This window comes from Brugia malayi (assembly GCF_000002995.4).
Source record: "Brugia malayi strain FR3 genome assembly, contig: Bm_023, whole genome shotgun sequence".
NCBI lineage: Eukaryota > Metazoa > Nematoda > Chromadorea > Rhabditida > Onchocercidae > Brugia > Brugia malayi.
In genome coordinates, this window is record NW_025062298.1 from 164 (window position 1) to 12852 (window position 12689).

The 12689-nt window shown below is 26.6% G+C and overlaps 1 protein-coding gene and 1 pseudogene across 2 annotated transcripts; one reads left to right on the forward strand and one right to left on the reverse strand.

Moving 5' to 3' along the window:
• Positions 1 to 414: 414 nt before the first annotated feature.
• Positions 415 to 750, forward strand: Bm17146 (annotated as a pseudogene; the record flags this gene model as incomplete). Its single annotated transcript has 2 exons — positions 415 to 554; positions 715 to 750. Coding segments are annotated over 2 exons (176 nt in total), but the record flags the coding sequence as incomplete, so codon positions are not given.
• Positions 751 to 6604: 5854 nt separating this feature from the next.
• Bma-snx-17 (PX domain containing protein) lies at positions 6605 to 11377 on the reverse strand (the record flags this gene model as incomplete). The annotated part of the gene is made up of 12 exons (XM_043082898.1): positions 6605 to 6658; positions 6922 to 7254; positions 7609 to 7683; positions 7949 to 8086; positions 8391 to 8543; positions 8804 to 8899; positions 9057 to 9232; positions 9699 to 9834; positions 9948 to 10058; positions 10138 to 10202; positions 10558 to 10756; positions 11312 to 11377. The coding sequence occupies 12 exons, from the start codon at positions 11375 to 11377 to the stop codon at positions 6605 to 6607; spliced, it is 1602 nt and encodes a 533-aa protein (XP_042938832.1).
• Positions 11378 to 12689: the final 1312 nt, after the last annotated feature.

Here is a 12689-nt window from a genome sequence, read left to right on the forward strand (position 1 = left end):
AGAAACCAAAATCAAAATAAGCATAACATTGAAATTATTTCGAAAAATTTTAAAAAATAAATAGAAACAATAAACATGAGATTAGACAGTTTTGATTCATAGAGTTATTTACAAATTATAGAAGGAATATTAAAAAAAACTTAAATGTTACGAAGGAATTCAGAAATGATTTGAATAGTTTTTACTTACTGAACTTTTAAATTTATAAACTTGTCTTACTGCTAACTATAATTTTATTGTTGGCACTTTGAACTATGATGTCTTATCGATTTTGTAAAATTTATCGTTGTAGTATAAATTGTGCAACTTATCAAAAAAATAATACTATAAAATTATCCACTGATATTAATGTTTTAAAAATGTGACTTCAAAAATGCTTATCTAGGTGGTACAAAAAATTTTATTAAAATTCAGGTCTACAGCTAACACCATTATACGCATTAACCTTACCAATTGCTATAGTATGGACAGAAAAACATGTCAGGAAAACTGCCCAGGAAAATTGCCGGAAAGCTATAGAATTAAAGGGCAATGAAGCAGCTAATCATTACTTTGTATGTATTTTAATGCTTTTTTGTCTCTTAATTCTTAGAAAGAATTGTTAAGTATACGAATTATTAAAGGAAGGTAATTAATATATTAGCTTGTTTACAAACAAACGTTGCTTAAATATATTAGCAATGAATTTCGAAAATTTGATTTGCATTTTTTCAGACAATTTTCGAAAGACCTGCAGGAAAGAATGCTTAAAGATTGAAAAGAATGTCTTAACAATGTGTCAGCAATGAAAGCATAAAGACGATGAAAATTATAAGTTGAATAGATTTGAGAAGAACACAAAAAAAAAAAAAAAAAAAAAAAAAAACAAATTTTAAAAGAAATTAAAGATCTCATCTCTCATCAAATCTAATTGGTAATATATATTTTCTTTAATTTAATACCATTCTCATTAAAACTATTTTTGGTGTAAAATTCTTTATGTTCGTAATATTTATATTCTTAATATAAAAAGAAAAAGAAAAATGGTTGTCGTGGAAATATTGTTACTATTACCCTCTTTTTTTTTTCAAACAAAAAATTTATCATAATTATAAGTTCAATCCTTGTAAAACATTCCTTTGTTTGAATAAATTCATTTGCCCATCGAACAATTTAACTTTACTCCAATAGTTCTCAAAATTGCAACAAAATTGTTCAAAAAAAAAAAAATCGACTGCATAATAAAATAGTGATTTTACTACAAAAGTTATCGTCAAATTGTCATAAGAATAAAAGTATAAATGAGTTACGTTCTGGCATATTTATTTGGTTATAGGCGACAAACTCACCCTTATTTGCATATTAATTTAAAAATAAATTACAAAGAAATAAGATGACAAATATCAGTTTACAGACATTTTATCAATAAAATGATAAACAATGATAAGTTTATTTTTGCTGCCTGCTGCAACTCATTTATCAATTTTAAAATTAAAATCCTTAGATATAAGGGAAGGAAAAAGTGAAACCAATCAATGCAGTCATATTCCGCGCTGCGCATTTTGCCGATCTCTACTGTCAGAGACTGTCTTTGATCACTAAAAACTCTAATAGACTATTTTATTTGCGCACATGCGCAGTTGTTAAGAAAGGAAGAGTATGTGATTGATTGCCTTTTGACTATCTCAAATTTTATTTTAAGCCATTTAAAAGATGATTGTATGCTTATCCCATGGCTTAATTATTTAATGAGTTTGTAATTGTCACATTTTATCTGTGTTAACTAATTCCACTTATTTCACGTCTTTCTGTAATCAGTAATTTGTAGTCTATTGTGAGTGTAAAATCGAAACGTTGTAAAATATGCGTAATTTAAAATCAAAAATCTAATTGAACAAAAATTCATCCTAGAAAGATCTATTGATGATAAGTAGAAATTAGCACAGAACTATCTAGGGAATGTCATGTCAATTGGCACTGTCTCATTTCTCTCCTCATATTTCACTTTTGTTTACTAAAAGTAGAGAGAAATTAAACAGTGTTTAAGGTAAATCCTACATTCTACGTATATTTTCACGCTCTTCTCTTAATCCAAACAGCAAAATCCTCTGTCAATAGTCTAGTTTCTCTCTCAAACTTTACATTCAGAAAATTTCGATAAATTAATTACTTTACAAATGTCATTCATATATTACTTTTTTAATTCACACAGTTGATAATATCAACTGGTGTAAAAGTACAATTTTATCCAGTTTGTTTTCATTTTTATTCTCTTTTGCTTTAAATTATTAAAGCAATTAAAACGACATATTTGTAGTGGAAAATGCTTTAACAATATTTTCGAATTAAATGTATTGAAGAATGAGAAGTAACAAAATTAGAAAGTGCATTACTGTTTTTTTTTTTTTTTTCTTTTGCTTTTTTTTTTATTTACTGCTGCTTTTTTATTTACTGCTGCTTTTTTTATTTACTGCTTTATTTTATTTACTACTAATTGCAAAAACTAAAAGCATTTTTAACGCAAGTATTAATGAGCAAAATTCATATCTGAAAAATAATAAACTGTGAATAATTAAATAATATCACTTATCATTTGATCAGCATTTCAAAATGATAATTTCATAAGATTTATTGTTAGTAAAACTTTTCATAAGATTTATTGTTAGTAGCAAAATAATATCACTTATCATTTGATCAGCTTGTCACTTATCATTTGATCAGCATTTCAAAATTATAACTTCATAAGATTTATTGTTAGTAGCAAAATAATATCACTTATCATTTGATCAGCATTTCAAAATGATAATTTCATAAGATTTATTGTTAGTAGCAAAATAATATCACTTATCATTTGATCAGCTTGTCACTTATCATTTGATCAGCATTTCAAAATGATAATTTCATAAGATTTATTGTTAGTAGCAAAATAATATCACTTATCATTTGATCAGCTTGTCACTTATCATTTGATCAGCATTTCAAAATGATAATTTCATAAGATTTATTGTTAGTAGCAAAATAATATCACTTATCATTTGATCAGCTTGTCACTTATCATTTGATCAGCATTTCAAAATGATAATTTCATAAGATTTATTGTTAGTAGCAAAATAATATCACTTATCATTTGATCAGCTTGTCACTTATCATTTGATCAGCATTTCAAAATTATAACTTCATAAGATTTATTGTTAGTAGCAAAATAATATCACTTATCATTTGATCAGCTTGTCACTTATCATTTGATCAGCATTTCAAAATGATAATTTCATAAGATTTATTGTTAGTAGCAAAATAATATCACTTATCATTTGATCAGCTTGTCACTTATCATTTGATCAGCATTTCAAAATGATAATTTCATAAGATTTATTGTTAGTAGCAAAATAATATCACTTATCATTTGATCAGCTTGTCACTTATCATTTGATCAGCATTTCAAAATGATAATTTCATAAGATTTATTGTTAGTAGCAAAATAATATCACTTATCATTTGATCAGCTTGTCACTTATCATTTGATCAGCATTTCAAAATGATAATTTCATAAGATTTATTGTTAGTAGCAAAATAATATCACTTATCATTTGATCAGCTTGTCACTTATCATTTGATCAGCATTTCAAAATGATAATTTCATAAGATTTATTGTTAGTAGCAAAATAATATCACTTATCATTTGATCAGCTTGTCACTTATCATTTGATCAGCATTTCAAAATGATAATTTCATAAGATTTATTGTTAGTAGCAAAATAATATCACTTATCATTTGATCAGCTTGTCACTTATCATTTGATCAGCATTTCAAAATGATAATTTCATAAGATTTATTGTTAGTAGCAAAATAATATCACTTATCATTTGATCAGCTTGTCACTTATCATTTGATCAGCATTTCAAAATTATAACTTCATAAGATTTATTGTTAGTAGCAAAATAATATCACTTATCATTTGATCAGCTTGTCACTTATCATTTGATCAGCATTTCAAAATGATAATTTCATAAGATTTATTGTTAGTAGCAAAATAATATCACTTATCATTTGATCAGCTTGTCACTTATCATTTGATCAGCATTTCAAAATTATAACTTCATAAGATTTATTGTTAGTAGCAAAATAATATCACTTATCATTTGATCAGCTTGTCACTTATCATTTGATCAGCATTTCAAAATGATAATTTCATAAGATTTATTGTTAGTAGCAAAATAATATCACTTATCATTTGATCAGCTTGTCACTTATCATTTGATCAGCATTTCAAAATTATAACTTCATAAGATTTATTGTTAGTAGCAAAATAATATCACTTATCATTTGATCAGCATTTCAAAATGATAATTTCATAAGATTTATTGTTAGTAGCAAAATAATATCACTTATCATTTGATCAGCTTGTCACTTATCATTTGATCAGCATTTCAAAATTATAACTTCATAAGATTTATTGTTAGTAGCAAAATAATATCACTTATCATTTGATCAGCATTTCAAAATGATAATTTCATAAGATTTATTGTTAGTAAAACTTTTCATAAGATTTATTGTTAGTAGCAAAATAATATCACTTATCATTTGATCAGCTTGTCACTTATCATTTGATCAGCATTTCAAAATTATAACTTCATAAGATTTATTGTTAGTAGCAAAATAATATCACTTATCATTTGATCAGCTTGTCACTTATCATTTGATCAGCATTTCAAAATGATAATTTCATAAGATTTATTGTTAGTAGCAAAATAATATCACTTATCATTTGATCAGCTTGTCACTTATCATTTGATCAGCATTTCAAAATGATAATTTCATAAGATTTATTGTTAGTAGCAAAATAATATCACTTATCATTTGATCAGCTTGTCACTTATCATTTGATCAGCATTTCAAAATTATAACTTCATAAGATTTATTGTTAGTAGCAAAATAATATCACTTATCATTTGATCAGCTTGTCACTTATCATTTGATCAGCATTTCAAAATTATAACTTCATAAGATTTATTGTTAGTAGCAAAATAATATCACTTATCATTTGATCAGCTTGTCACTTATCATTTGATCAGCATTTCAAAATGATAATTTCTTAAGATTATTGTTAGTAAAAAACAATAAATTAGTAAAACTATGTTACCAGCATGACGAAAGATCATGTTTGATGATGAGAAAAAGATCAAATATGTCCAAAAAAAAAAAAATTTTGTGATATTAATGAATTTTAATTTTATGAGTTTATTACCACTCCAAAAATACGTACTTCTTTAATTCCATTGCTTAAATAAGAAAAAAAGTGATCAATTGGGAAATTTAAACAATTTTCAACACATCAAATTTTACACTAATCTATTTTCTTACTAAAGCCAATTTTGAGGTAACGCACTATTCAAGATGTTGTTGCTAAGATACTATGATGCATATTTCAAGAATCTAAAAAAAAATTTCATACATGAAATCTCACATCCTGCTCAGTCAACTCTATAAGAAATTTTTTTTTTTAATTGATACAACTGGAAAATTCGATTATAGTTGTTATTCTGTGCAAAATTTCAGGATCTGAAAATTTGGTAAGTGAAAAAAATAAAGGAAATATTTCATAAATAAATTAGTTTTTCGAAAATGTGATCATTTGTGTATCATCATAAAATCAAATTTCTATAAAAAATAGTGACTACTTCAGGAAATCTTTTTTTTCGTTCAATTTCATTTGGATGTATTATAACGATGTAGCAGTAAAACCACAATTTTTCCCGACAAAAAATTATATAATATTAAACAGATTCGATATGAAAATGGAAGAAACTATGTAGCAAAGGAAAAAATAAAAAGAAAATGAAACAAAGATTGCTAAGAATAAAACATGGAATTGTTGAATCAAAATTATGCTAAAGTGAATAATGCAAATATATCATTTTGAATAAATAACAGAGAAACTGCTTCATGCACTTTTAAATGAAGTGATGTGCGACATGCAAAAGTGACATAAAATATAATCTAATTCAAAACATCCTTGTTTCCTAAAAAGACAAAAGAAGATCTGATCAAAAATCAAAAGGAAGACAGAACGATAAATTAAGTACCAAAGTAATATTCTCATTAATATTTTCACGATGAAACTATCTAGCAATTAGATATACCGCACTTTTAGCATAAGAAGGCTATATCAGCAAAAATTATCAGAAAATAAACTGTAAAATAAATTCGACCATTTTTAATTTTCAGAAATCTTGAATTAGTACCTGTGTGCATATAAAATAGTATCTGTATGCCTACGAATGCTTATAAATACAAACAAAATGGCACTGCCAATATATGAAAAAATAGGAAGAGATATGTCTAACGAGCACTACATTCGGAATAAATTCATATAAACATGGAAGCAAAGTAGCTGACAAAAAAAAAAAAATTAATATAAAAAAAAAAATCAAAATGCATAAATTAGCACTTACAATACTTTCCACACAAAAAAAGAAAAAACTTCTACCAATAAGAGCAATGATAGCAAAATTTTTATAATATAAAGCAGTAAACAGCAAACTTACCCTAATGAAAAAAATAATTGTGAAAAGAAATTTATGATCTGCTTTGCTAGTTTATTTTAAATCCTCGAAAAAAAAAACAATTATAAGTCATCGTCTGTAATCTCAAATCCTTCACTCTTGAACAGCAATGTCTTCTGAAACAAATTCATAGACTTAATGATATATGAATACTAATCTTAATTCTGTCCTCCCCCTCAAATTCACTTTAGCCTTTTACAAAAGCCCATATTAACATTCTAACTGTGATATGGCAATAACATCATCTGAGTAGGGCTATTCGAAGAAATTTTTTATATTTCTTGAAATTTCAAACAAGTCTTTAACACACTATCACTGAACAAATGGATTAAAGAACAGAATAAAAAAAGAATAAAATATCTTAAAATAAAAAATATACCGAAATTGTGGTGAAAGCATCCAGTACAGATTCATCTAAATCACTGGCAATTGATCCTGAATGCTTTATATCAGTGATACTATTAGAATGATGATTCGAATGAATGCTACCATTGTCGGATCGGCCATTTGTTAATGAGTCATCATGATTTTCAATGATTTTGGTTCTTTCGACCTCTTTTGGCTGCACTGAAATCCTCTGTACTTCATTCTCCATTGGTGTTGAATACTGAACAGCTCTCGAAATAACGGGAGAACCCATTGAATCTTCTTCTTGCGAAGAATAAATTTTGAACACATCTTTCGTTGGATAATCATAGTCAACGCTACCAAACTAAATACAGGAAAATAGATGATTGCACATCAACAATAGCATTAACAAATAACAAAATTATTGAGTGCTATGACTATTAAAATTATGGCATGTAACATAACGCTATTTTACTGCTAATTCAGAATAAAAGTAAAAAATTTAAAAAAAAAAAAATTAAAAAAAAGTTTTTTTTTAAACTACGAAATTTCACAAAATAAAAAGTAAAAAAAAAAAAAAAAACACTATGTATCTGCATTAAAATTATTATTTATGTAAAAAAAGTTGGTGTAACTACGATAAAACAATCGTTAAAAAAATCCAACAGAATGGGATAAGTTAAAGTAAATTAAATATGAAGTGAAAGAAATAATTTACTGTAGTCATTAAAGAGCGATGTTCCTTGAGAATTTCAAAACCAATCGATTGAAGCAATAAAGAAAGCAAAATGGCCTGAAATCAAAGTTTATCAATAAAATTGTAGCTCGATCTGTAAATGAAACATAAAAATGACGATTCTAGCAGCAGCAGTTTATATTCAATTGAAAAACGACATTTAACAGCAAAAACTTTTGGAAAAAAATGACACTGAGGTAGTAATTACATTTTTCTCCTAACGTACTCAAGCAAACTGCTGTAGGCCAGAGAAATTGTTAACCAAAAAAACTGGAATTTTTTTGTGCTAGTTACAAATGAAGTAGGATGAGTGAAACGAAACCTGATTGGTATACAGAGTAATCCAGTGAAATACCCCTTTCGATATTAGATATTCGAACAAAAAAGTAAAACCGCTATTATCTTGCTCAGAAATTCGCCATACACGAATTCTTGTTGCTCGAAACTCAGCACTTGAAATCTAAACAAAGAAGCTAAAACATTGATGCTACAATATTTACTTCATATTCCTTTAAAATTAAAATTCATATTGATTTGTACCAGTTTCACTCCACACAAATACGATCTACAAGAGTACAGTTCATCGTTCCGGGAGTAGTACAAAAATTCTTTTCAATGCAACCGAAATATCAAATAAGGAATATAGCGACAACATCACTAGTGAAACTTTAATGAGAACAGAATAAGGAATTGTTGGAACATTAAAGAAGAAGCTAAGGACACATTACTAAATGTTTGGAAATATAACATCAAACAATACTTACACCATCCTTAGCACCTTCACCTTTGAATTCCAAAAGAATACGACGTCGGCCAATTTTCAAATTGCATTCCGTTCCTGGTCGTGGATAGTTACTTGAGCAAGGCTCCAAAACTTCATAACTGTAGTTTGGCTCCAAATGACACAAACGAAGAAACTGAAAAATAAAAGAACTAATAGATTGATCAGTTCGAAAACAATTGACCGATTATCATTCAAACTTGAAATTTTAGAAAAAGTTTACATGTACTTGAAATGAGTATAAAAAAATTCGAAATTCTTCCACAACTCATAGTGATTATATCGGATTCACAGCAACCAAAATCAAAAGATCCAATGTTTGCTCATAAATTATTGTTAGTTAAGAGTGCTTTCTAAAAACTAATAATCATCTGAAGAAAACAAAAATTTATTCACCTGCGTACAATTGCCTTGCTCTTCCAAAGCTAACAAACGATTTTTGATTTCTGTTTGACGGGGTACAAAATGACCATTATACAAATCACTTGCGGCCTAAATATTTTCCAGGTTTCATTCTTTTTGCTCTAAAACAGAAATAGCTCAAAAGTATAGTATTAATTTGCAAATTTTTTTTCTTCTCAGAAATTTATCTAGAAAAAAAACCTGCTCATACTTCTACAATATAAAAATTACAGTTCAACAATTGTACCTGCTTGTATAGCAATAAAACAGCTCCCGGATCATCCATGAGCTCTTCCTCAACTTTCGGATCCCAGATTAACTTCCTAATAATAATAAAATAAAACACTCCTGTTGCTGCCGATTTCTGATTCAACATATGAATTGATAAATACGGTGACTCGAAATTTCGCAACAGTCGAACAGCTAAATAAAAATTTTGAAAAAAATTGTTCGTGCTCGAAATTTTGAAATTCACAAAAGATTATTATAATTACTCAACATTAATTCAACATTTGAATGTTTCTTCTAAATGTCTGGTGTTTATACAATGCACTAACCTATTTGATTCTAATTGTGTCTTACAAATTTCACTAAGGGTTTTCTAACTGCCATTATTACTGTAAAATACGTTTCACGGTGTTAAAATATGAAGTGATTTATACTTAGCAAACAGTCACATTACACGAATATCAAAAAAAAAAAAAATCTGGGAAATGGCAAGGTTAGGATTAAACAGGGAAGTCTAATGAAACAGAAAGTTTAAATGGGATCTTAAAAATATCTCTGTAGTCTCAAAACTGATCAATATCATCAAAATATTGGCAACAATTAACTCATTATTTCCTTAAATTTATCTAAGCACTTTACTACTAGTATATGAATAACAAACAAAGTGTATCTGGATATTTCACTGAACCAAGAGAAGACATAAAGTGACCATCATCACTAGCATACCGTCGTTTAGCCACAAATAAACCAAAACTTCCAATGTTTTCAATACTCAAACCAATAATGTCAGCAAATCGCTAAAAATGGTTTCATTGTCTTCAACAACAAAAAAAAAAAAAAAAAAAAAAAAAAGAAAGAATGATTGATGTTAACTTAGGGTATATTTTTATAAAGAAATCAAAAAAAAAACCTTTAAAATAATTTCGGTGGGATGTTCAACGTTGCAACGGACAGTTTCCTTGGTACCATCTGCCATGAAAATATCAACCGAAACATTACTAGATGATGGTCGAAATGATTCCTAAAGAAAAAGAAAGAATTTTTTTATGCAATCATTTAGGTGAAAGAAATGACTGAAAAATAACGCAAAATCTACTTACGATTTGAAAATTAAGAAAAGCATTTTCAGTTATGAAGTGTTGAGCGATTGACTGAAGTTGAACCACTGAAAATACAACCATAACAAGATAAAATAAACAAATACGGATCAATTATGAAAGTCAATAAGACGATTAGTACCAAAATAAAGTATAAATATATATATATATATATATATATATATATATATATATATATATATAACAATAATTGAATTACTCTTAAAAATATAGATGAACAAACAAAAATTTTTGACTCTCAGAGAAAGTAGCTTTAAAGCTTGTCAATTCTTGGCGACATTACAATACCAAACTTTTGTCTTTGAAATTGAAACAGTACTCTGTTCTAAAACAGCTATACAAATATGTTCATTTTTTCTTTTTTTTCAAAAAAAAAAAAAAACAGTAAAAAAAAAGACTAACTCGTTTGAAAATAACGTGCTAGTGCTAGTCTTCGTTCATCCAATGCTTTTTGATCTAATGTTCGGAACAACTTTTTTGATGGAAAATCGGATGTTTTCAATTTCGGTCCGAAATGATTACGTAATTTCTCATGAAGTTTCAATAAATGAGAATATCGTATGCTTGCATGATAAGCACCATTAATGTATATATCAAATGCCTGAAAAAAATGTTATACCATTAATCTTAACATTTATTAGTTATCATCCATCAATAAAAATCAATAATTACTAATTAATCTATTTAATATTATGATAATAATGATCAATAAATACTAATTAATCTATTTAATACTATGATAATAATGATTAGTAATTACTAATTAATCTATTTAATACTATGACAATAATGATCAATAATTACTAATTAATCTATTTAATACTATGATAATAATGATCAATAATTACTAATTAATCTATTTAATATTATGATAATAATAATGATCTTTTGATATCAACTATGTCAAAAACTATCAAAGTAACTAAAAAGCGAAAAAGAAAAAAAAAAAAAAAAAACAGTCCATAGAAGATAAAAATAATTTTTATTAATGGAAAAAATTGATATATCAAAAGAAGCATTAAGTATTGAATAAAAGTATTTTAGAGTAGTTAAGAGTACTCAAAAATTCCAATAATAATAATAATTAATAAAAAAAAAAAAAAAAACAATTAATTGATATTTAATCTATATAAATAGAAAAAAATAAACAACTTACATCATATGTACGACTTCCATCCATTTCAACTAACGTTTGCGTTGTTGGAATCGAAATATGAATCATTTCTGAAATAAAAAAGTTATAATTAAATAAAATGCTAAAATGACAAAAAGAAAACTATTATTCTTAAAGTTACATCCATTATATATTTAAGTAAATAAATATACGTATATAAGTGATCACGCACATATGTATTTAATGAATTTATATCATTCTAACTTAACAAGGATCACTATCTCACGTCCGCTTACGCCGTCAATCACGCACATATGTATTTAATGAATTTATATCATTCTAACTTAACAAGGATCACTATCTCACGTCCGCTTATGCCGTCAATCACGCACATATGTATTTAATGAATTTATATCATTCTAACTTAACAAGGATCACTATCTCACGTCCGCTTACGCCGTCAATCACGCACATATGTATTTAATGAATTTATATCATTCTAACTTAACAAGGATCACTATCTCACGTCCGCTTACGCCGTCAATCACGCACATATGTATTTAATGAATTTATATCATTCTAACTTAACAAGGATCACTATCTCACGTCCGCTTACGCCGTCAATCACGCACATATGTATTTAATGAATTTATATCATTCTAACTTAACAAGGATCACTATCTCACGTCCGCTTACGGCGTCAATCACGCTTTCCAATTTATGTAATCATAGATAGGGATAATAATTTTCATAAAATTCAAAAGAATGCAATTCGCAAATGGTACGTGAACCCGTGAAACGGTGGTTATGGACGTAGCTAATAAATCAGATTTGAAATTTTGAATTAGATTATGATGGAGCGGAAAAATGGAATAAATTGAGAGTTAAAAGTGGTAATTAAATGAGTTAGATGATTCTTTGGGATAAAAATAATAACGATTAATTGATAATTCATTTAATAGATTAAGATAGATAATTAAAATTTAAATAGAAATAACTGAGAAATTTGATGGAAACTATTCCTTTGATATTTCACGTATATTTGATTTGATATCATTAATATTACTCTCTTAGTAATCTTTATCTTTCTTTTTGTTGTAATCTTCTCTCTCTCTCTCTCTCTCTCTTACGTTATTATTTATTTTATTTTTATTTTTTTATTTTTTTTGCATATTTACGGAATTTAAAAAGTTTAATTTGAATACTTTAAACTGTTGCAATATTATATTCTTAATCTTTACTATAAGTCATAGGAAGTTGACAATATTAATTTTACTATAAACTATCACCGATTTTTTCTTTTTTTCTTTTATAAATTAATAATAAAGAAAACCAGTGCAAAATGAGAATAGATGAAATGACAATTTTGGAAAATTTAATGTTGCTTAGTTGAAATTTGAGTTAATAATTTAATGACAAA